At 38.9% G+C, this 25,816-nt stretch overlaps 2 protein-coding genes across 4 annotated transcripts; one reads left to right on the top strand and one right to left on the bottom strand.

The window, feature by feature from the left end:
* Window positions 1–959: 959 nt before the first annotated feature.
* Window positions 960–8,218, top strand: LOC122642066. Its single transcript, XM_043835472.1, has 2 exons — window positions 960–1,331; window positions 7,785–8,218. Exons 1-2 carry the CDS (start codon window positions 983–985, stop codon window positions 8,105–8,107), a joined length of 672 nt encoding a protein of 223 aa, XP_043691407.1. The 5' UTR covers window positions 960–982; the 3' UTR covers window positions 8,108–8,218.
* Window positions 8,219–8,460: 242 nt separating this feature from the next.
* LOC122642065 (protein EMSY-LIKE 3-like) lies at window positions 8,461–25,531 on the bottom strand. 3 transcript variants are annotated; one of them, XM_043835470.1, is made up of 10 exons: window positions 25,141–25,531; window positions 17,967–18,172; window positions 17,755–17,864; window positions 17,382–17,634; window positions 17,064–17,291; window positions 16,913–16,981; window positions 9,693–9,938; window positions 9,537–9,605; window positions 9,387–9,447; window positions 8,461–8,893 (listed from the first exon to the last, which is right to left on the bottom strand). In XM_043835470.1, the coding sequence occupies exons 1-10, from the start codon at window positions 25,166–25,168 to the stop codon at window positions 8,679–8,681; spliced, it is 1,485 nt and encodes a 494-aa protein (XP_043691405.1). In that variant the 5' UTR covers window positions 25,169–25,531; the 3' UTR covers window positions 8,461–8,678. The 3 variants fall into 3 exon arrangements, with proteins under 3 accessions (XP_043691405.1, XP_043691404.1, XP_043691406.1); XM_043835469.1 differs by having other exon boundaries at window positions 9,384–9,447; window positions 25,141–25,530; XM_043835471.1 differs by lacking the exons at window positions 8,461–8,893; window positions 9,387–9,447; window positions 9,537–9,605 and having other exon boundaries at window positions 9,771–9,957; window positions 25,141–25,529.
* Window positions 25,532–25,816: the final 285 nt, after the last annotated feature.

Genomic DNA, 25,816 nt, shown 5'->3' with positions numbered 1-25,816 from the left:
TGTTTCAACAACCTTGGTTACAATAAGATTCTTCTAAGATTTTTCTTTTAAACAATATGGAATATGGATGCTAAATTATATTCTTTTTTAAAGTTTAAAAAAGTTTCTTGGATTGGGACCCTAACTAGGGTTTTAGTATGTTTCAAAATATCTTCTCAATAGCCCTCCACTCATAGAGAACAGTTCACCCATCATCCTAAGATTCACAAACCTTTTCTAGGATTTTTTGTATATTCCAAAATATCCTCCCGATACTTTTTCTTGCCCTCTCCCACTCATCGGTGAATGGGAATTTCTAAAGAATTTTTACCCAAAACCAAACAGTGAATCGAACCAAATAAAAATGAAATTGAAACCAAATCATACTGGCACGGTTCTAGTGTGGAAAGCATACTCCTATTCCGTTTTGTTTCTGCATCAATTTCCACATGATGTATCTTAAATCAAACTGAAACTCAACATAAAAAATCGAAACAGAACTGATTGACACCTTTAGACTTACTGGCACAGATTGCCACATAGGATTATCGTGTGTTTAGATCATAAACATGTTGTAGCAGCGGAGGTAGTCTTCAGGTGGGGATAGGTGGGGATAGATCTCACACCGTCCATGGATTGTGGGTCCTATATATTGATCTCGCAATAGCTTACTCTTGTGTTTGGATTGATCGACTGTCAGGATTAACATGATTGGAATATCGGGTGGTGGACCTCACAGCACAAAGTAGGGAATGTTTGAGGAATGGTGGATGATCACATAAGCCCAAGATTGTAAGCAAAGAAGGCTTGAGAGGTTCTAAACTAAAACGGGTCAACAACTGGGAGGACCCAAAGTCTTGCTGTCTTTTATCACTGGTTGGTTTCTCTTTTCTGTTTTCAACAACAAACATCGAAAGCATTTATCTCTCTCCATCTGCATCTTCCCTGGCTCAGCAATTTTGGTTTCTGCTCTCTTTCGGACAGAAGCAAAGACATAGACATAATGACGACGAGTTGTACTGTGGAATCCTGTACAGTTGAAACCAGCGACGGCGTGAAGCTTCACACGCGAATCTTCAAACCCATACGAGAGTCCGAGGATAATTTGGTAATTGTTCTCGTTCATCCCTACTCAGTCTTGGGTGGTTGTCAAGCGTTGTTGAGAGGAATCGGAACTGGGTTAGCAGAGAGATGTTACAGAGCTGTTACCTTCGACATGCGAGGGGCGGGTAAATCCACCGGGAGAGCTTCTCTCACGGGTTCTTCCGAAATCCGTGATGTTATCGCTATTTGCAATTGGGTTTGTGAAAACATGTCCACTGATAGGATTTTGTTGGTGGGTTCTTCTGCAGGTATAATTTTTTAACCTCCTTTATTTATTTTTTTTTCTGGGGATTGGGGGAGGGGTTGTTTCTGTGATTAGAATTAGATTGCTTGTTTGATTGATGGATCTTGGGTGCTCTAATGTATGAGTTTAGTTTCTTGGAAAGTAGCCATGAGATTACCGGAGTGCTTCGCATGTCGGGGAAATGTTTGTGTTACTCTTTTTAATTCTATTGTTTGGGGTTTAAGAGTTCTGTACAATTCAATGGGTATTTTCCTTTTCTTGACATATATTGAATGTTTTAAACTACTGTTCTGATGAACTATAGTTAGGTGTGATGAATTTCGTCTATTTTCTGCTTCGTTGACATGGTATTAGACCTATTATTGCAAGTCCTGTAGAGATCTATACCCGATCTATTTGTTGTCTGAAGTCATTTTCATACTAATCATTTGAAGGCATCATGATAAAGCTTGAAGTATTGGAAGTTCTTCGAGATTTAGAAGGAGCTCTAATGTCTTGTGAGCTGTTACTAAGCTCATGAATCCCCTATTTAGGTAAACCGTTTGTAGCTACATGGAACCAACATCTGTGCATACAAGAAAGGGTCTTTAAAAAATTCATAGTAGGCTAGTACATCCTCAATGATTTGAAGATGGACAGAGAGAATTGAAATCAGGTTAATACTTAGAAAGCATTGAATTTCTTCAAAATCGTTTTGCTCGAGTAAACTGGAGTCAAGAAATTGATGGATCATGTAACCATACATATTATCCTGGTGGGTTATCATGACATATTAGGTCTTTGATGGCAACCTGTCTGCATATTTTGTTGGAGTTTCAGTAAGGGGTCCATAGAATGTTTAAGGAAAAGAAGATTCCTAATTACTCTATCTTGGAAACAAAGCATGGGGATCTATGAGGCATAGGTTCTGGTTTCTGAAGACAGACCTTGACAAATAGTAATTTACTTAGTAAAAGAACAGTGGAACCCTCGTGAAGTTCAAAGTAGAGGAGGTGACACAAGATTTTTTTATATAGCTGATTGCCCATGACATGTGATGGAAAAAGTCTTGCAACTTCTAAGTGTGTATATTTTCCTATCGAGAAGTGAAATTATTTCGTGAAAGTTTCCACAGGTTTAGATAAACATTTTCATTTATCGGTGGGGTCATTAAAATAAAATTAAAAAATCCCAGATTTAAATTTATGAAAAGATAATCTTCAGATAGAGTATACAATCCATGATGCAAATTTTAAGCTATTTATCGCTTCATGATACTTAGACTAGTTGTTTTACCATGATTAACGACCTCGGCTGTGGACCGTGAGTCTGCTTGAGCACCACACTCAGCACAGTGAACAAAACATTACAGTACTTACATGTTTGGCTAATTTATCCAGTTGGTGTTAAGGATCACTTGATCTATGACCTGTCTCTAGAAGAAAATTTTACTTATTTTCAAAGCTAGAGGATTTATCATAAATTTTGAAAGAGAACATGTTAGGCAGGAGCAATAAGGTGGTTAGACAAACTGATTTGCAGCAGCATGCTTTATATGCAACCTTTTTTCTTTCACTGTTTGTTAGTGGATTTATGGAAAAATTGGACAGAAAGCATATAGGGGTTGGGGTGGGGAGGTGAAGTGTCTAGACAAAAATGATTGGCATCATACTATATGGACAACCTTTTTCTTTCAATGATAGTTAGATGATTTATTAAGAAATTGGAAAAATAACACATTACCAAGACTGGTCATAGAGAGAGGGATCAGTTCCAAGAATACATAAAAAAAATGGCATCATCAATTTCTTTTCTTCCCAATGCCTGTTGAAGACAGAAATATCTCACCATTGAATTGTTACAGCACTGAGTGATATTAACAATCTTTTTTATCCAATTTACTTCTCTCCATATGTTGATAAAAACTCCAGTGCTTTCTTCCAAGTTAACTAACAAAGTCTGGCTAAGAGTAGGTTCCATAACATCCTTCCCCTTTGGCTACGAGACCATGATGATCAATAGTTAATTAAGCTTAACAATGTTAAGGCATTCGCCCAGTTCGTCTCATACTTCACCAATAAGGCAACGGAATCATTGAGCATGTGGGTGACAGTGTAGTATGTGGTAGTTGGTTGATCTTGTGGGTGAGACGATATCCATTTTCTTTGAAGGGAAAAAGAATAGGAGTTATGTTAAAAACAATTTTGACAGAAATTGTTTAATAACAGAATTGTTGAAGTTGAAGCAACTTGTAAATTTTATGTCGCAACTCCAAGTTATGTTTCCAGCAGCAATATATGGTTCTAATTCTAAGATCCAAAGTTTTCTTTTAAATTAGTATTGAATAATTTTTTCGTTATTTTTAGTTGGTTACTGACCTCATTCAGCTCTCAGAGAGCTCTGTTTTCTCTTTCCATGAAATTCCTTATTCATTTTTTTCAAACTGCTGGGATTTGTTGTTGGTCGGCTTGGTCCAGCTTTATGTTGTTTTCTTTTGTAATACAATCCCTCAGTATGCACTTCTGTGTAGTAACATGGCGAGGGCCTCATTATTTGTGGTGAAATGTGTATTTTATGCAAGTAGAATGGATTCGATCTCTATTTTGTTGTTTAGAGCGTACTTTTTTTGAGTAGCCTGGGAACGCAAAAGAATAAAAAGAAGAGAGAACGTGTTTTCTTCTTTTCTGCCTATGTAGATTATCTAATCTGCCTATTACCGTAACAGGTATCTTTTTCAGATAAAACTATCAATTTCTCTAGTGATTATGGTCCATGGTCTAGAGTGATCTGGACCTTTGGATGATGCTACATGCTATTAACCAAATTATCCTATATCTGAATCCCGGTGTATTCTAAAACACACATACAGAGTAAGATCTGAGATTCTGAATGCAGCAAAACCTTTTTGAGTACGGGGAATAGCATATGATGGAAATTTAAATTGAAAGAATATTAGAATGGACAAAGAAGAAATTATTGCAGTTCTATACAAATTCACCTTATGAAAACCTGGCCTAAGATATCTCCACCCCGTTATTTAAGGGGATTAGGGGAATACATCTTTACTAACTTAATATCATGAACAAAAAGAAGTTCTGTGGAAATTCAGATGATGTTGGGTAAGTTCAAAACACAATTATTGGCATATGGCTTCTCTGTCGAGGTTCTTTAGTATTTGCCTATTTGGAATGTTATCATGTAGCAAATGTAAGTTAAGTTGGAAGTTAGAAGAGGATGTGGAGGAAAAATTACACTGATCAGAGAGGGCCTTAGAATAGACAGGATAATAACAGTTCAAAGGGAGTTTTCTTTCACTCGAAAATTAGGTCAGCAAACTCAACGGCTGATGAGCTTGCCAGGAGGGATGTTGAGAGACATTCTTTGTGCAAAGGTCAGTACCCTGCAATGTAATTCCCTTCTGTTATTTCTTGGCCATAGGCTGGCTCTTCTTGTTGTTGTCTTCAGCTGTTTTTTAATAAATGTGTCAAATAACATTGATCAAAAGTGCACTGACTTATCTCCTATTGTACTGCGTCATTGATGTGAATGCTAAACTTGGTGGTTAGGAAGAGAAATTAAAAAGAACAAAGTGTTTTGGGAGACCGAGGTTAGAAGAGAAGATTGGACAATGTTAAATGGGAAAAAATATATGAGGCCAAATAAAAATGGAGAGCTTGTCTAAGAAACTTGAAGCATATAAATGGCTTTGGAGTCTTGATTAAGAGCAAGAGTGATGCAGATAAACACAGAAGTTTGTTTATTTTGGTGAGAATATTTCAAAACAATAACTGAAACTGGAATCCCACCAGCCTACCTTAGCATCTCACCAAGGATCTCACTGCATCTCACAGCAAGTTACTCTGATTATTAGAACAATGGAGGCAAAAGCCAATCTTTCATTATTCAAAATTGTGAGCAAGGCATAGTCCTTAATATGCTTAAATAAAAAAATTAAAACAGGAATCAAGGTAGGCCTGAAGCTCCTCCAGCCAATATCCTACCCTGGAGATAGTCTATTGCTACTAAACACTAAAATAAAAGAAAACAGCTTATAACAAGGCTGGACTTATAGAGTCCTAATCCAGCCCAACTAAAGCACTTTAATAAAAATTCAAAATAAAGAATAGGGAAAATATCATCCCCCTCCCCTCTAAGTTTCCTTAATATCAATCTAATACCTAAGTTTTGAAAAATGATAATGCCCTCCCCTACTTTTTAAAGATTCTATCAACCGTACCCTAACCGTTAAAAAATGCCATTAAGTGATGACGTGGGCATGTCCAATTTTTCTAAAATCCAAAATTACCCTTAATATAATTTAATTCCTATTTTACCCTTTCCATTCCATAACCCCTCTTTCATCTTTTTCCCCCAAAACCCCTTTTTTTCTCCTCTTCATCATGTCTGTGTTTCTTCCCCTTCTTCTTCCGCCAGCAGCACCAGCCACCACTGCTGCCTCCTATCGCACAGAAGGGGCAGATGGTGCCATGGCCGAAGAAGGGGTCGATAATCGGGAGAGATCAGAGATATCTCTTAAGTGCTGTCTGAAATTTTTACTCAGACATTCTGTTAGACAATCATTCTCTTAAGTGCTGTCTGAATTATTGCTCTCTTTAAGTTCCTGGTCAGTACTTTCTTTAAATCAGATCTTAGTTTCAGTTATTGTTTTGATCATTAAAATTCAAGTCCTTAACTGGTTTCAGAGTTTTCCTACATTTAATAGGAATTTTCTGATTCTTGAGTTCTGGACCTGAGATTTCAGTTCTGTTTTGAGGAACAGTAATCGTACCTTAAATTCTACTGAATTCTGTTTTCAAAATTTTATTTTACTGATTTCCAGGAATCCTTCTCTCATTAGCATTTTCTGAATTCTTCAAGATTATAGATGATTTTCCAGTTTTGGTTTATGCTAGCGCTGTTACAGTGATATATTATTATTCATTTGTCAGCTCAGACCATTAGTACTGCTATTATAAGATTACTGTTCTGAAACTCTGTTTCTAGAACCCTACTGGACTTAATGTGACGAAACTGTGGGGGAAGTTTTGTAACTTGTAATAAATTGTGAAATCCAGGAAAGATTAATATATATCAGGTTTGTTCTTGTTAAGATATTATTAGTTCTAAAAAATGCAGTTTTATGGTGGATTTTTTTTTTTAATTTATATGGAGAAAGATGTTGACCTTGGCTGATGACAAAAGGCCAAGGATGTGGCTCGAATATCAATACGAGTGGGACATGCAGCAACTTATGCTAAGATTGTTGCCGATAATAAGGCTTCTTATTAGTAATTCTTTTGATAGTCACTTTTCAATAGATAGGAATAGGGATGATACTTGATAGGATCATTTGGAAGCTTAAATGAGAGGAGGAACATATATCACTTTTTCATATCTTGAAGTAAGCCATGATATGTAGAAGGAGCAGATTCACTGTAAACACTAGATGTAAATTCAGGATTTGATTTGGGGGTTTTAACATACCGGTGCTGTGTGTGGACGTGTACCTGCACCCAGACATAGCCCGGTGCGAAAAGACCGCTGCACCCCTGGACCTTTCCACCTTTCCAGGGGGGTGTGGCAGTCTTTTCGTGCGGGCTGTGTCTGGGCGCAGGTACACGCCCACACAGCGCCGGTTAGCGTTCTTTTTCCCTATAAATTATTTCCATTTTATTCACCATTTCCAGCAAATATGCATTCTCTCTCTCTCTCTCTCTCTCTCTCTCTCTCTCTCTCGCGTGTCAGCCATCACTGTCATTATCTCTCTCTAGGTAACAACATGCATGCAATATAATGCTGTTTTGTTTATCTTGGACTGGAAGTTGTTTTGGGCTCTGCAAGAGAAGAGCTAGAAAACTGATGGTCATCCAGAGAACCTAGGGTGAAAATTACTGTTATGAGGACCTGAGGCGTCTGTGAGAAGTTTACTTTGCTTTTTGTCTTGAAATTCTCTGTTTTCATTCTCTTCAAGAGAGAGGAGTGCTTTATGACAGTTTTGTCTTGAAATTCTCTGTTTTTCAGAACTCATATTGGCATGGGATTTATGTAAGATTAATAAATTCTATAATTTATCCTTGATTTTGAAATGATTCAGTGTAGAAACTAGGTCAGCAAAATCATCTTAAAATATGACACATAGATGACATACAAAAGTACTTGATAGTTTTCTATGCATGCTACTTGTATATTGAATATTTAGTGGTACCATTGCTACGAATGACCTGTACCAGGAGTTTCCTTGTGATGTTTGGAATTCCCCAATCTCGCCAAACGTTTGAGATAGATATGTTTAAATGTTCCCAGCATGGAGCATACACTATTTAGGGCATTGGTTTGCTTAAACTTCAAAATTCCCTAGTGTTTCTTTTTGCACTCGTCAATGAATATTTTTTCTTGATTGGTTCTCTATTTATTGAAAGAGGTGGATTATTATTATTATGACCTTGAGATATCATTTTTTTTTTTTTTTCTGGCACAGGTGCTCCAATTTCGGGATCTGCAGTTGATCAAGTACAAGAAGTCGTGGGCTATGTGAGTCTGGGTTACCCCTTTGGTATGCTTTCTTCAATCCTCTTCGGGAGACACTACAAAACCATTTTACAGTCCCCAAAACCAAAACTCTTTGTTATGGGAACCAGCGATGGGTTTACAAGTGTCAAACAGCTAGAGAATAAGCTGAAATCTGCAGCTGGACGAGTTGAAACCCATCTACTTGAAGGAGTAGGACACTTTCAGATGGAAGGCCCCAGTTACGATTCTCAGATGGTGGATCTGATTCTTCAGTTCATTACATCCTTGTGATACCAGTTGGCAGTTGCAGAACACACATCGTAGCAGATGGTTACAGAATATAGGATTTAGTGTGTAGACGATTTCTGGGTTAGGTTTAGAAAATGAGATTCATCTGTGCCCATGGACTGTTGTTGTCTACAGTCAGTACAGGAAGTTGCTTTCCCTGAACCTAATTCTCCCATTTCTTTGATTTGCAGGAATTTTATAGTTGGTTACCATGGAGTTAAGCATTTAGAAGTGGATACACTCGGTTGCAAACATGTTATCATTAGACCACCATATCAACGTACAGAAAAATAAATATTAAAGGGGGTAAGTGACAGCTAAGCCAGCCAAATAAGTACAACCTGCAACACCAAAAAGGCTACAGAGTCGCAGGTTATTCGCTGCTCAAATAATTTTACATGGCATCCCAGCTTTGCTGGTGACTGACTTTCCACTGGATAAATGAGATCTCAACCCATCACATTTTTTGCTACTGACTGGAGAGGTTTTTCCGCATGGGTTGGATATAAAAAAAACATTAACTTTGGCATTATACAGTGGATGTAGAGACCCAAGGTGTCAATTCCACTAAAAATTAGACGTCATCTTCACCATCATCCCCGTCGTGGCGATCATCTGAAGCAACTCTACCTTCACCGGCCATTCTATCACCATCTGAACCATCATCTCTGCCTGCCCTGCCCATCTCATCATCAAAATCTGTTGTGTGCTGTTTACCACCATATGGCCTGTTTCTCCACCCTCGCTCTCTGTCCATTGATTGCTCATGCCCAAAGTGTTCACCATCATCTGTTAAATGAGGGCACAAGATATACACGGCATTAGTTAAAGGTTTAAATTTTAACGGTTTCATATTGTATATAGCTTCCAATTAAAAAAAAAGAAGGTATTAAGCATTAATATCAAGAACAATCCCCAGAATAACACTCTGCAACAAAGAAAAGCAATCCCTAGTTTGATATTAATTCTACTCGTTCTTTGTCAAATATTAATTCTATCAACAATGCCTGAGGTAGTCCATGACGGCCTGCTATACTATACAAATATAGGAATCACAACCATTTTTTCCCCTCAAAATTCTTATTGGGGACTTGCATTGAACTACCGGAGGAAAATTAAACAGCAAAATGCTTTCCTTTCTCTGAGAAACTAATTAATTTGATGCAGAACAGGTTCGTAAAAATTATACAAGACCAAAACATGGCATCCCAAGCTCTCGGACACAAAAGATGCAATTATATACAACATAAGGAGAGGATGTCTTAAATATTGTTATTACCACTTTCTCCATCCGATGCGTCTGCCAGTCTTGCGATTGCATCAATAAGTGACTGTTCATGCTCCTGCAATATCAAAAACACAAGAAGCTCGTTACTAACCTATGGAGTGTACAATATGAGTATAGCATCAAGAGAACCATTGCAATCCTTACTTTTAGCAGTTTTTTAGCCTTCTCCATCTCATGAGGATCAGGATGACTAGCATTAAAAACCCTCTCCACCTGCTCAGTAACACCAGGAAGTAAATAAAGAAAATAAAACAATCAACACCTATCCAGTAGACGAGTGTTTATGTTGTTCATGCATACCTCCTTAATTAGAGTATCCGTGTGGAGTATTTCAATATCATCTGAAGCTTTCTTCCCAATTCCATTCTGAGAAGGTGGGAAGTCTTTCTTGGACTGACCCTTTGCAGTCCCTCTCCCTCTTCCTGCACCTGGAAGAGCACCACCACGACCAATGGACTTCTTAACCCCACGGCCTGGTCCACCACGGCCCACTCGACGAGAGATTCCTGGATCCTCACCTTCCCATCGAATATCCTCCGCTGAGATCTGCCATTGACAAATTTTTCTGTATAATGTCACAAGCAGCACATAAACAATTTCAACAAAATCATTTTCTTAAGAAGACAATGGATTTTATCAAGTCGAGCTGACGGAATACAAGAAAGAAGGAATATATTCCGTGTTAGAAGCTACAAAATGCAATTACTGATGCAGCACTGGGGGAAAAAATCAAGAATTTATCTTTACATCTCATTCCTCAAAGCACATAGTTTCACCAATTGACCTCTAAATCCAAAGTTTCAATGTTCATTGCTGTACGGTTTACAATCCTAAAATAGCCCCTCTTTTCTTTCATAACGAGAGAGACATTGAATAACAAATATGATTTAAAAGTCAAAAGATGAAAGAGAACTTGTATAGCCAACACCATTTAGTTTCTGAGTTGGAAGATACATTAAACAAAGGGAGCAAGTTCTCTACAAAGTCAATGGACATAGCTTCTCTTTCCAAAGGCTGTGTAACTGCCACGTGGCAGCTCAGTTGTCGACCACCCTTCCTATACCCAAGCCCCAGGTCCAGACCAAAAGAGAGCAAGTTCTCTACAAAGTCCATGGACATAACTTCTCTTTCCAATGGCTGTGTAACTGCCATGTGGCAGCTCAGTTGGGGACCACCCTTCCTATACCCAAGCCCCGGGTCCAGACCAAAAAGACTCGGCAATGCCACAGACCGTATAGAAATTTAATCCTCAAATCAAAAAGATGAACTACAGAGAAATAAATCCATGATCGAAAACAAACAGGACCAGCTAAAGCTAAAAAGGAATAGCTTTGGCAATGTCAGCAAGCATATGAAAGCTCAGTTGAAAGACCTACTGAAATGCATAACTTCACAATTCCCAGGAAGGATCAAAGAGTTGCAGTACTAAGGACAGACTCTACAAATCTCCAATCACAGTTTAACAGAGATGTTGATGAAGAACGGAGAACTAAATTACATCACTATGTGTCCTATAAAAACTCAAGGAACAGCCTTCCTGTACCACCAGAGATGAGCCCTGTCACACTGCAAGGGGAAATAATGATCTCAACTGATGGAGCATGTAATGAACAAATAGAAAAGGATGCAACTTAGCAAACCCGAATTCCTCCATCCTCATGAAACAATTGAGTGGGAAGGGCTTAGGAAATACTTAAGTGGGAAGAAAGTGGTACTGAGAATCGTAAACTTAGGATTCTAGACATGAGAAGCAAATGAGATGCATTGTAGAAGCAAGTGCGAAATGAGTGAAAAACATTTGGGGGATAAGGGCATGCTGTTAAAAGGCATTTAGAGAAGCAAATGAGATTTTGTTTCTCAATGAATTTTTCCAATTCCCATATCTAAAAAATGTGTTTTTATTCAGATCCAAGTAAGGTTTGAGGAATTGTAATGTAGTCCTAGATAGATAGGAGATCCACTAGGAGCCAGATAACCAGAAGCTGTAGAACTGCTGGTTCGATGGGGGCAGAATTGAGGTTTTTAGGTCAAATTTAGAGTTGGAGTTAGGGTTTTGACGAGAGGATGGCCCTAGGGTTCAGGTCGAGTGGAAGGGGTGAGGAGAGGGAGCTGTGATGCAATTCTGGTGGTGTTCTAATGAGAGAATGGTGCTGGACAGATTTTAGATGAATTAGGGTTTATGGAACTCAAAGAAAATAAAAGGGGGTGTTAGGGTTGGCTGTAGAAGGTTAGGAGAAGAAGGGGATGACTGAAACTATAAATCAACTTGCTGGATTGAGCAGATCTTATTTGGCAGCTTGAAGAAGACACTTTGAAGAATGACCTCCCGATCTACAAGATGCAAGGAGTCGATCGGAGTCCACCAATCCCTTCCACCTTGATATGACTCACAAGGTCTCCTTGATGTTACCCACAAGGAACACTCTCAAAGAGCTAAATAGCAGCAGCAACAACAAATGAAATTTTCAAAGTCTAAGTTGTGGGGGAGCCTCCCACGTTTTCATTAATAAATAATATGGCCTAAGGCCCAATCCTATTACAAATCTAAAGCTCTCCCTCTAAAAATCATGGAGGGATGAGATTAAAACACTTAAAACAAAAGATTCCTAATCTACCAATAAGAAATAAACACTAACAACCAATAAGAATTAATCACTTAAATTGAACCAAAACTGAACTGGTTCAATTTAAGTTACATTTAAACTAAAAACAAAAAAAAACTAAGTAGAGAATGAAGAAAATAAACTAAGGCTAAAATAATTAAGGATGAAACTAGACTAAGGCTCCAACACTAGGCCCTATGATTAGGGGGGCATCTTCAGCTGGTGGATGATTGGATCTGCATCAAGAACTCAACTCCATCAAATTTGGATAAGGACCAAGGAGACCATCTGAGTTGATACGTTGCAGGAGAAAAGATCCTACTGTCCGCTGAAGCTTGATCGTCGGAAGGTCCTTAGCTTGAAGGAACTTCATCTCAAGTCCACCGTGTTTGAAGGAACAAGTGTTCTCATAACCATAATGTTGTGCCTTCTTATCAAACAAGAAGGATCACCCTAAGAGGATGTGACAAACCTTTAAGGGTAAGACATCACATTGTACGATGTCAATCAACCCACCAACAGAGGACGTGAACAAACATTGATCGTTGATCTCGAGATTAGTATTGTTCACACACAACTTTGTAGGGGTTAGGATGCAGCTGTCTTCAAACCGAGCTTGCGAACGGCATCTTCAGAGACGGCATTGGTACAACAATAATTAAAAGGAATCTTATATGCAATTAAAGAGTAGAGGGTGGAGAATCATAAATGGAATTAAACCTTTTAATGCACTGTCGTGGGTGAGAATAGGGTATATAGAAAGGGAGTATTGTAGAAATAAAAATGAAATAAGACTTAAAGGGAATAAAGAATAAAAGGGAGCAATATGGGGAATAGGGGTAAAAGGGGATATATGGTGCAGACCAAAATGGCTGCTGCCAAGATCGAAATCTGGTTTAATGGAGGGTAGGGAAAGGCCACGTTTGAGGGGGGGTTTTAGAGAATGAAAGGCTGCAAGTGAAGAGAAGGGGAAGAGAAAGGTTGTGCAGCAAGATGATTGAAATGTTTGCTGACTTACTTGATTGTTACGGCAGTTGGAGATGTTGATTGACTGAAGATGTTAATCTAGAAAAGATAAGAAGATAGCTTAGACAACTACAGTCCCACTAGCGTCTCACCTTATGAGTCCCACCTAGGCCACTTGATAAACTCACAAGCATTCTCTCAAGATAGGAGATCTTAGTTTTTCTGAAAATTTTGGAATGCCTGAACAGCATCCACCATTTTAGTATTTATAGGGGAGGAAGAGGTGAAACTACACAGACCCTGCAGTGGCGGGAGCCTCGTGCACTGGGTATGCCTTTTTCTAAAGAGGTGAAACTACCTCTTGGACACATGCACTTGACATTAAATGGACTGTTGGAATTCCAAAGCTGAGTGGGATTCAAACACCTAGAAACTAAACCCCACTACATAGAAACTACACCCAAGAAAAATAGAAAATTGTTCCAAGTCCTTGGAACTACAAACAAAACCAAAATAAAAGAAAACAATAAACCTGCCTAGAAACATGAAAAGGCACAAAAATAAAGCTAGCTTTGTGGGGCCAGCTTGACAGCTCCAAGGAGTCCACGATTGGACTGTGCAAGATAGAAATAAATTTAGTCCATGGCTGGACCAAGTTTGAACTTGGGGTGGGCCTTGAGCTTGGACTGGGCTGTATGCTTGGGCAGGGACAGGCCTGGGACTGGACCTAAGCTGGTACCTCGTGGGTACTTGACTGGTTCTGGCTTGGGCCTGGTAGGGACTGCCGATGGCCCTGCATCAATATGTGTGGGAGGGGGAAGAAACAGAACTGTCTTCAACCGTTGAAAAATGATAAAACCAACGTTGGGGTTTGGCTCCAATGGGAAAGGCCAATCAACTTGGGGCTTAGGATTTGAAACGCAACCAAGTACGACCAATTCAACTACCCTACTTTCAACAGAGTTGAGATTTTTTTTTTCCACTGGCAAAACCTATTAGGAACTCAAATAACCTCCTAGCAAGGTAGGGTTTTGGGATGGGAATCTAAGGCTTGAGTTCCCAAAACAATGTGATTCATTCCCTTAGGCCTTAGATATAGGTCACGAGAAGGTTTATCGGATGTAAGAAGAGAAATGAGCGAGAGCGAGAGAGAGAGAGAGAGAGAGAGAGAGGGAATAACAAACAGCAAGGAGAGAGGAGAAACATGGAGAGAGAGAGAGAGAGAGAGAGGAGGGAGAGGTCGACCTTAGTGGAAGGAAGAGAGAGAGAGAGAGAGAGAGAGAGAGAGAGATGGGGAGGAAGGTGGATGAGTTTTGGCTCTAAGACCAAATTGGTATAGGGCAAGTAAGAGAACGGGAGATATCAAAGATGGAAACTCAGAATTGTAGGGGAGAAGAGGAATCACAATCACGCCTCACTCACATTCCGTAAACCCAATCAACTTTCTATTTCAATTCCGTTTTATCGTTGGGTACATGCAAGTATTTAAAGAGAAAAAACAAAGACTCCTATTCCAACTCTAAAACTAAAATAGATTCAAAACTAACTAGCCCATCTCCTACGAGTTTGTCCAACCAGTCGAGTGCTAATGCATCACTATTACCACAACTTCCATGGAATGCATTTTGGCAACTTTATTTCGTTATCAGAAATAATCTATGTTACTTCTATAATCTATGTTACCACGACACTTCAAATTATGAGCACTACCCACGTCTGACAATTCATGTAAACCAATGAGAATGCAATAAAAGGAATGTTTTGATGTCCCAAGTTGTACCTGCTGTCGTACCCAGGTAAACATAGGCAGAAAAGGCATGGATTGGAAGGCGTCAGATAGAGGAACAACAAGCAGAACTATCATTCCAAAATATAGTTTTCCTTCAATCATCCATAGTTCTGATATATTGCTTGGAGGATTTGATGAATGTGCACTACCTTGATCGACCCAAACCCGTTTGGGTATCAAGACGGAGATGAACCAGGTCCAGTTTGAGTCTTGGGTCTAGTAGGCTATTAGTAGTCCATTTATTTATTTGGATTTATCCTTTAGACCTTTGTTTTGCTTTGAATAGGCTAGCTAGTAGTAGAGTTCCATTAGATTCCAGTTTTAGAGTTAGAATAGGAGTGTTTTGATTTCTTTTTTTTTTATACCATGTAATTGTGCAATTAGTACACAGATTTGAGAATGAATTGAAAAGTTGAGTTTGGAAAGCCTCTGGCTGGTCGTACAACTCCCCCCCCCCCTTTTCCTTGACACTCCTCTTGAGGCCAATGCTCAGCTCAAGAACAGGGATGGGGAACCAGTTGAGAGAGGCAGTTATCAGAGCTTGGTTGGTCATCTCATTTACTCTCCCATACTCACCCAGACATTGCATATGCAGTTAGTTTGGTTAGTCAGTATATGCACGATCCCTATTCCTCTCATATGGAGGTAGTATATCGTATTTTACAATACTTGAAATCAGCTCCAGGAAAGGTATCTTATTTTCGTCTCATAGTCATATGTGTGAGGAGGCATTCACTAACGCTGATCGGCACTCCACATCAGAGTACTATACTTTTGTTGGTGGCAACCTTGTTACATGGCTGAGCAAGAAACAGGCAGTAGTTGCAAGACCAAGTGCTGAAGCTGAATTCAGGACCATGGCACATGGGATTTGTGAGTTACTTTGGCTTCAGTGTCTTCTTCAAGATTTGGGTGTTTGTGTTCCAATGCTGATGATGTTGTATTGTGACAATAAATCTACCATCAGCATTGCCCATAATCCAGTTCAACATGATCAGAGGAAACATGTAGAGATTGACAGGCATTTCATCAAAGAGAAATTGGAGTGAGGACTTATTTGTATACCTTTTGTGAAGACTGGTGATCAGTTAGCAGATGTTTTCACTAAAGTTCTTATTAGTAAGGTTTTTCATCCTATTTTATGCAAGTTGGACATCTATGATATTCATGCATCAACTTGAGGGGGAGTGTTGTAATATGGGTATAATGATATTTATGTCATTAGGGTTTCTATTTTGTTGCCCTAGGGACATTAATGTACTTGTACCTTCAATCATTTTATTATAAATAAAGGTGGCTAGTGTCTAAATGACACAAGTCAGATTTCTCCCAACTCTCAACAGAAGAAGAGAAGCGAAACAAAAAATATCACTACTCTGGAACATTGAATTTTAACAATTAGGAGGAGAGGATCATCCAATTACAGATCTAATGAAAAATTTACAATGCCTAACGTCAAGTTAATGACAATTGACACCCAAACTCAAACTGCATAAAATGCAGTACCGAATTGCCAATTCTTCTTACATAGTTTTCCCCCCTTCTTAAATTGCTTCTACTTATTTAAATTGGATGGGTCTTTATATTCTTCTCTTCCAAGCCATTTCCTTCATTTGTCCTCATAGTTCCCAGTAAGAGAATCATGAAGAATTAACCAAAGAAACGCTTGATGCATTCTCATTCACCTATATTTCACTAATGCAGTAAAAACCATTACTAAGAGAGAAATAAAAAGAATACAGGCATAGAACCCATGATCTATCCATCCACATACAGACCAGGAATAAACCATGTTCGCATTCACCTAGATTTCACTAATGCAGTAAAAACCATAACTAAGAGAGAAAGAAAACGAATAAAGACATAGCATCCATGATCTATCCATACACATACAAACCAGGAATAAACCATGTTCGCATACAGGCAGCAGCAGAATATACATGAGGGGTATTCACATATGTAAAAAGACAGGTGAAGCAGGTGCATGAATTCATGCTTTCTGTATACACAAAATAAAAGCACTTTTTCATATAAAGTCAAAATACTTTCTTTTGTTTACAATACTGATTTTTAAAGACTAGTGCATACTTAATAACAGTTTCAACACAGATGTATAACTATGAAACAAGGAAAAGAAACTTCAGTCTGTGGCCGCAAAGTACCTCTTTGAGGTTAACCCATTCCCACGTCTCATCTGGTGTATTTATATCATAGACTAGAGCATGCCGTCCCTGAAAATAATTAAGAAATAATAAGGCCAGTTATAGGAACTGCCAAAGAATGAGGCCATCTATATTCAACAGCCAAACATACTTCAACAGGGTTGTAATCGGTTATGACAGCTTCATAGAAGTTGTTATCTTCAGGCCATCTTGTCTTCACTCTCCGCCCAATCAATGGATCAAATGCTGCTGCTTCAGCTGGTTCATTTGTAACCAGGGCACCAGAGGAAACACGATTAGGAACTTGGCCCCTCCCAGTTGGGCCTGTAGAGGGGTACTGCATGGACTTCATTGACGATACACCAGGCATTGTCTGACCCTGTTAAAAGAAACAAAAACAAAACAAAGATACAAATGCAAATCAATTAACAGCTTTTGTGTAAAAAATATATGAAAATATTTAACTTACTGATTTAGGCTTCTTGCCCCTAGCTCCTACCGCAGCTCCTCGTTTTGCAGCAGATGATGATGGCTGCATCGACCCAGCTACTGTCTGAGGATGCAAAGATGGGGATGGCGCACCCAATGATAGAGAAGGTACAGACTGTGATGTCTTTTGTTTCTTGCGAGATGCTGACACAGACGGACTGGGTATCGAATCATGAACAGGTTGAGCATTACTGAGCAAGCCAGTTTGGTGTCCACCTGATTTTCTCCACTCCCTAAAGGCATAATGCAACACAGCTTCCAATTAAAAGAGGAATTGGCCAAAACTTGTCGGAAAGCTGATAAATCAGGTCTCAGATAAATATAACAAAGCTTGTTTCATTATATTATCAGACCTTATCCTCCTGATGATATCATCTGCATTTACCCTGCCTAAAAGCTCTCTGTGTTCCTCATCTGATACCCTCAGCTCTTTTCTAAGTTCTGTTATTAAACTTTCCTTCTCCTGGAGAAAATACATTTCATAATGTTATCATTTAAACCTGACCAGCAGAGAGCATAAAAAAATAGATTTTGATGGCATTGGAAACTAAGAGAAAATACACACCCAAGTAATGGCATCAGACTGAGCTTTAAAAGCCCGTAGGACCGAACTGTATGCTTCTTGCTCAAGTTGGTGGATCTGTGTCTCCATGTCACTATGAATTCTAGGGTAAGGGACAGAACCAACAACAGTAGACCTCCCATTCCCCGCAACACGACCCCCTCTATGAACCCTGTTCTGATGTGATGGAGGCAAATCATCATCGGTTCCTGCAATTAATTCATAATTAAACACAGAACTTGAATAAGATCATGAGACAGCATCAAGATTAGTTTTGGTACAAAGGAGCTAAGATACTCAAGTTGAGTATTTGAGTATGAAAAACCAACACGGTTCATTTAACTAGATTACGCACAGACTTTATCACACAAAAGGCAGGAATGAGTAAAATCCAGTTATGTTACGTGCAGCTGGCAGAAGCAAAATATGACAGTTCACTCAACAGGCCACAGGTTGGGTATATAAGCCCAAACGACCGAGGCCTACATCTCTTCTTCCCCACAAGCAGATCATTTTATCATGGTAATAGTTCTTCAATTGCGCAACCTCATCTAGGAAGTCTGTTGAAGATTCTATATGGCAACTAACTGAACTCAAGGAAATCGTCTACTCCAAGAAAGGAGTAGAAGGTTTAATAGGTTGTTATATAAATATTTAGTTAAAGAGAGGAACACTTAGTTACCTTCAAAAATGGGCATCATAGTAACCAAATAGATTTTTTTCTAACTAGAAGGTCCAATAGGTTGTTATATAAATATTGTAAGGTTATATTGGGGAAAGAAAAGACAATGAAAGACCATAGTAAAAGTACTCTTTCGGGGCCTAGCCCCTTTTTGAGAAGGAAAAGTGCCTAACCACACAGCATAGATTAGTTGTCATAGATATGTGTCTCATTACGCTCAATCATAGGAAAGGTGAGTTTCTTTGTCCTAGGAGAAGGTGGTGGAGCTTAAAAGAAGATATCTTGAAGTCATTTACTAATAAATTAATCAAACAAGGAAGTTCGGACTTTGATGAAGACACTATTACGATGTGGAACAAGATGCCTACTTGCATTAAGAAGGTTACTAAAGACGTCAAAGGTGAATCGAAAGGAAAACATCATTCCTCTAGGGAGACTTGGTTGTGGGATGACGAAGTTCAAGCAGCCATTAAGGCTAAGAAAGCAAGTTTTATGACATGTCAGGGGATCTTAAAAGGTATAAATTTGCCAGAAATGAAGTTAAGAAGATTGTGGGAAAAACAAGGCAAAGAAATATGATCTTATAACAATCTGACCACAAAGGAAGGGGGAAAAGCTATCTATAAGATAGCTAAAATAAGGGAAAGGAGTAGATATTTCGACCATGTTAGATGAATTTAAAAGTGAAGATGGTAAAGTAACAATCAAGTAATGAGGACATTAAGGATACATGAAAAGATTATTTCTACACCATACTAACGAAGAAATTTCGAGTACTAGTGTCTTGGAAGGCAGTATCACCCCATCAAGACACCAAATGTTATAGATATATACAAAAAATTAGGGTGTTAAGGTAAAAGAACCTTTAATGAAGATGAAAGTAGGCAACGCAACAAGTCCAAATGCAGTCCAAATAAAAGTGTGGAAGAGATAAGGATTTTAGGAATCTGTGGTTTATCTTGGCCAACCAAGCTGTTTAATAAAATTATGAACACCAAGAAATGTCATATGAATGAAGGAGAAGCATTGTGGTTCCAAAATATAAAATAGGGAAAGAGATCGTTGGCTAGTCGTGTGGTCCCTACACCAGTGCGAGAGCCAATGAGAACGCGCACAGGGGCATCAACATGGATGGGAATTTTTATTTCAGGAGGGGTGCAACGATGATTTCGCATGCTTCTGTGTCTGGGTGCAGGGGCCACGTGACCAAGCAGCATTCTTTTTCCCATAAACATAAAGGTGCTATTCAAAGCTATAATAACTATAGAGGCATAAAAGTAATGAGTCATACTATGAAATTAGAAAGAGTTATTGAAACTCACTCGAGACAAGAAACTACTACTACGGAGAATCAATTTGATTTTATACAAGGAAGATTCACCACAAAAGCTATTTATTTACTTAAGAGACTCACAGAAAGATTTAGAGATTGCAAAAAGGATCTTTATATGGTCTTTATTGACCTAGAAAAAGCTTATGAAAAAGTTTCTAGAGAGTTAATCTAGAGTGTTTCAAGTAAATAGGTGGACATAGTTAAAGATGTGTATAGTAGTGTGGTGACTAGTGTAAAAACTATGGGGATCAAGGTAGTGAATTCCCAATTACAATGGGGTTACATCACGGATCAGCTTTAGGCCTTATTTGTTTGTGCTTATTATAGATGATTTAACCAGAAACATTCAAGATCAAGTTCCTTAGTGTATACTTTTTGCTTATGATGTTGTTTTGGTGGATGAGACAAAAACAGGTATTAACAACAAATTGGAATAATGGAGATCAATCTTGGAATCGAAAGGTTTTAAGATAAGTAGAACGAGAACGGAATATATGGTGTGTAGCATTAGTTACACTAGGATGGATGATGAGGTGGTTAAAATTGATGAGGGAGATTTCGCAAAGTGATCATTTTAAGTATTTGGGCTTAATCCATAAATAAAGAAAGTGATATAGAGGATGATGTTTCACAGAGAAATAAAATAGGATGGATAAAGTGAAGAAGTGTGTCCGGAGTGCATAATCGACGTATTCCATTAAAACTTCAAAGGAAATTTTTATAGGACGATCATACGATCCAGCTATTACGTATATTGTGGAATCATGAATGTTGGGCAATTAAGAAGCATGATATAAATAAACCGATGCACAACCTGGGTCACAAAATACCCTATTGAGTTCGCTATGGGTCCACCCAAACAGATAAACCCAACTAAAACTAAGCAATGGCAGTATTGTAATCAGTGGAAGTTTAGATAAAAAGATAATGGAACAAATAAGGGGAAAGTAGCAAGAATGAAGAACGGTAACTTTGGAATGGAAAGCAAAATATGGCAAATAGGTAATAATGGAACAAAGGGAGGGTAATATGGGAAACCAGGTAGAAAAGAGAATTAAAAGACAGGTTTGGGGTTATCTTCAACCTCCAGGAACAGAATCAGTGGCGGAAACTAAGACCCAGTGAAGATTAGAAATCCTTCAAGGGATCTCATCTGGACACAAAACTTCAATTGAAGGATCACAAGCCTCTTATCTTCTTGAATGCAACTGCTGGTCCTCTAAAACAGGAGTCAACGATGATATAAAATTGCTGCAACTTGGATTCTGCGAAAGAACAACAATCCAGATGTGAATTTGATTTGTAACTCACAGCAGAGATCAATCCCAGGTCAGGACTTCTAGAGTTTGAATTGCTCGAATAAGAATGATTCTCCCTAAATTGTAGAGAAAGAGAGAGGGAAGAAAGTGATGGAGATCAAACCAGTCGTGCAGGAAAAGTAACATAAAAGAATATAAGGGAGAGAGCTCACATAGAAGAAGGGGGGGAAGAAAGATCGCACAAACACGCCACACAGACTACAACCAAAATTCAATCCATTATCTTCAATCTCCTATCAACGATGGTTACAACTTGTATTTATAGGGGAAAATAAAAAAAATCCTACCTAGACTCTAAGAATCGAAATCGATTTCAACAAGGAAACCTAAGATTGACTTAAAAGGGAAACTAACTCAATCTCCTAGTCGATACAATTAGTCTAATAAAATAAATTTCCAATTACAAGATAAACCATGAAGATAAAATACCCTAAATATTCAACTGAACCAAAAGACCCACATTGGACCCAATTCATCTCCATCTAGGATTCCCAAACAGGTTTGGGCTGGTCCAAGGAAGTGCACTTGCATCATAAACTCAATGTAGTTGAGATGAGGATGTTGAGATGGATGTATGGCAAAACTAGGAAGGATAAAGTAAGAAATGATTAAATTATAGCTGATTTGGGAGTAGCTCCGATACATGATAAGCTACGAGAAAGTCGTTTGCGGTGGCATGACCATGTTCAATGGAGGCCTTTAGATGCTCCAGTACGAAGAAGTGATTGATTCAGATTGAACGAGCTAAAAGAGGGGCAGACCTAAAATGACTCAGGGAGTGAAGAAAGGAATGCATAAATTAGGCCTTGTATCAAGATTCAAGTATGACCTCGAACAGAGCTGATTGGCGGGTAAAGATCCATAGAGGCTACCCCCTCTAGTTGGAATAAGGCTGAGTTGTTGTTGCTCTTCTGACTTTCTCTATCCATTGCATACTTTCCAGTTATAAATGATCTTCTAACGTATACCAGATTTTCAGGTGCAGCTACTGTGAAGCGATTGGGTCAAAAGTTCAGCGAAGGAAAGATAGCATTTTTTATTTTATTTTATTTTTAGGAAAATCGAAAGGGAAATTGATCCTTCCTACTATGATTTGGCATATGTTGCTCGAACATAACCAAAAGAGCTTTCGCCGGCTGATGACTGCTAGCATATTGGGTGGCTGTTAAAGCTAAGGAGCTTCAAGGACTTCACATGAGATGTAGCTGTAGTAGTTCTTATCGATAGTTGTTTCTGTTGGACCTGTTGATGCAGATCCTAGCCTCCTCGAATTGAAGAAGCCACCCTAAACCTAGGGTTTCAGTAGGAGCCTTAGTTTAGTTTAGTTTATTTCTATACTTAGTTTTTATTTTGTGTTTTTAATTGAACCGATTTAAATTGTTTGCATCCAATTGGTTCAATTGGTCTAATTTAAGTGAAGTGATCCTATTGGCTAAAAGGTTCTTATATCCTATTGGCTACTAGGGAATCTTCTTTTATTTTAAGTGAAGTGATCCTATTGGCTAAGAGGTTCTTATATCCTATTGGCTACTAGGGAATCTTCTTTATTTTAAGTAGTCTAAGTTGTTTTTAAGTCATTAGGGGTAGATGAGTCTTTTCTTTTAAGCTTTTAAATTGTTTTTAAATTGGTCCACCTCTCCACGATTTAAGTGGGAGATTTGAATTGTAATAAATGTAGGAATAAAGCCCTTGGCCTCGTATTTAATAAGAATCGTGGGAAGAGGCTCCCCCACCTATTATGTTTAAAAAAAATTGATCTCCTGCTGTTGGCCTTTGCTGCTACTGCTGATTCTCTCTTTAGAGACATGTCTTGTGAGTCATATCAAGACCCCTTGTGAGTCATATCAAGGGTTAGGGCTGGTGGACTCCGACGACTCCTTGCATCTTGTAGATCGAGAGGTCCTTCTTCTTCTTCAATCAAGTTTCTCCAAGCTGCCATTGAAGAACCTGCAATTCAGTAAGTTATTTTATTGTTTTAGTATTTCCCCTCCTCCTTCTAACCTTCCAACCTAACCCTAATCGATTCCCCCTTAAACCTTAATTATCTTAAACCCTAGTTAACCTGTCCAGCCCCTTCTCTCCATCAGATCTGTCCCAATTTTACACCACAGTTCCTGCAGGCCATCTCCTTCATTCGATCCCCCATTCTGCCCCCATTCCTACAGCTAAACCCTAATCCCCCTCTTCCCCATTGAAACCTAAAGCCTCTAAAACCTGCCCAGACCTAACCTACCATCCAAACCACACCAAACTTCAACCGAACCACCCTCTCCATACCAGTGACACTCAGCCAGAACCCCTTGACCTAATTCCCCCTAAAAACCCTAAATCCCATCATCCCCTTCATTCCCAAAACCTGAAACCCGAAACCCTAAACCTAAATTTCTGAAATTTTAGAAACTTATTCAAACCTAACCTAACCTAGAGCATTAAGACCCTTAAAACCTGCATATTAAAACCCTATAAACCCCATTACCATTAGTTAATCCTAACCCTAATTCTGCCCTAATTAGCCTAAGCTGTCCCAATCGGCCAGCCTTGTTTGGTGATCCTATTACCCTGGTTCCTAGTGGGACGACTCCTACCTAGGACTACATTACCTGTACAGTATATTAAAAACTTATGTGCATCCTGTTGATTGGGTCTACAGGCCCATATTAAAATAAAAAAACCTTCTTAGCAAAGAATTATTAAAATTAAGAAGTTACTGCCCAAAAGAAGACTTCTAGACACGAATATTTCTTCTTTACAACTTCGTACTTGTCTCAAATAACAATAACTATGTTTTCTACCCGGTTATAGTCATCTTGTTTCTTAGGTTTTATTTTTCCTTACTTTCAACTTACCATTGTTTTTTTCCTTGTACGGTTCAACTGAGCGGGAAATTTGGGCATACACCTAGGCAATTGATAAAACTGAGAAAATGGACGACACCAACTGTTGTTGATATCTTTAATCTGTAACAATAGTTATGCGGACAAATTATTGGGTTGTATAACAAGACGTTCTACATAACCATTAATATCATTTTTTTTTTCAGAGCACTGACCCTTACAAGATCAGACATATGTACTGTATCTTAATGATCTGATACAAGTCCCAAAAGATGGAAAAAATTAAGGGAGTGCATAAACAGTCGTCAGAATAAAATGAAAAGAGAAGACAATCCATTAAGTTCTCAGTCTTCAAGGTGAAGCAGCAAATGCTTAAAATCAGCTTGACAATAATTTAAATCACTCCCGGCAGCGCCCCCCCCCCCCCTCCCCTCCCCTCTCTCAGGGCATTTAACCCCCAACCAGTAACCCATAAAGATATGTATGGTAGTGATTAGTTTAAACAAAACCTTTCTCTTTTATATGGAATTAGGATTCCAACTTAGATCAAAGTTTGACTTCTCCAAACACAAGAAGGCAATCAAATGCGACTCACCAGGACCAATATAACGCCGTCCTTGTAATCTTCAAAATCCTATCAAATAAAAGAAGTGACCAAGGGAAAGCCCTAGCCTTAGTTTTAATGTTTCGAGCTGGTTTCAACTCAAATAGGCAAAGGTAACTACCCAAGCTTACGACTAGCTAAAACCTTCATATTCCTAGAAAGGCTCAGTTCAGCTCAAAACCCTAAACCTAGCTATCAAACATGAGGAGCATTAAACCCTAATTCCGTCCTCCCAGTTCACCTGCCAGCTACCATACCTTGTTCAATGCCTTGGCAATAGAACATCGCCAAAACAGTAATGCTCGCAAAATTTCCCAAACCCTAAACCCAAAACATGAAAAAAGGCAGCAGAAGCTGTTGAGAGGACATTAAACGCGTTAAAAATACGATCTTGAAGCAACTCACCACTGCTGTCGGAAAGTCCGTAGTCCATAGCCTGGTTCCACCAACCAGATGTTCACTCCGACAGAATGCACCCCAGGATTCACCCCGAACGCCAAAATAGCCGAGGAAAGGGATGACGACTCTTCAGGAAGAAAAGCTGTGATCGAGCATGGCCGAAATGTTATCGATCTCCCTCTACATTCCTCTTGGTAGAAACTCCAATAACCTATACAGCTCCGAAGCGAAGATTCAAACGAGATTTTGAAGCGCAAGAGAGATATTTCTCATGCGATAGTGACAAAAAATCAACTTGAAACACCGAGCGACGGGAGAAAGGAGCGAAACCGACCAGAGTCAGGTAAGGGCAGCGAGGGGGAATGCAAGGGAAAAACCCGGACTTGAAATCTATTTTATAGAGACTCTTTTTTTAATTCGTTATAATTGGTTTTGATGTCCGCCCCCTCTCTCCTCACTTTAAATGGTTTCCCCTGCGAGCGCGATCTAGGGCTTTAGAAGTCTGTACCTTTTAAGTTGAAAAGCGGGGCCCTTTACCTGGATTACACGTCGGATGGATGGGCTTATATAGTTGGATTGGCGTTGGATCCATGGATCAAAGCTGAGAGTATCTCACCTTCCATGTTACTGGTTTTAGTGCACGGTATCCGGAACGGGTATCGGTCAACTGGAATCAGCAAGG

The sequence above is a fragment of the Telopea speciosissima genome, chromosome 10 (genome assembly GCF_018873765.1).
Source record: "Telopea speciosissima isolate NSW1024214 ecotype Mountain lineage chromosome 10, Tspe_v1, whole genome shotgun sequence".
Lineage (NCBI taxonomy): Eukaryota > Viridiplantae > Streptophyta > Magnoliopsida > Proteales > Proteaceae > Telopea > Telopea speciosissima.
Note: the sequence above shows the minus strand (reverse complement) of the source record. Positions and strands in the feature narration are given on the sequence as shown.

Bases quoted from the DNA above. Each gene is read 5' to 3' on its own strand.
- LOC122642065 (XM_043835469.1), bottom strand. From the start codon at position 25,168: ATGGACTACGGACTTTCCGACAGCAGTG. The intron at 17,865-17,966 runs GTGTGTATTTTC...TATTTTCTCCAG, and splicing joins AGTCTGATGCCATTACTTGG to GAGAAGGAAAGTTTAATAAC. The intron at 17,635-17,754 runs GTCTGATAATAT...TTATGCCTTTAG, and splicing joins GATATCATCAGGAGGATAAG to GGAGTGGAGAAAATCAGGTG.
- LOC122642066 (XM_043835472.1), top strand. From the start codon at position 983: ATGACGACGAGTTGTACTGTGGAATCCTGTACAGTTGAAACCAGCGAC. The intron at 1,332-7,784 runs GTATAATTTTTT...TTTCTGGCACAG, and splicing joins GTTGGTGGGTTCTTCTGCAG to GTGCTCCAATTTCGGGATCT.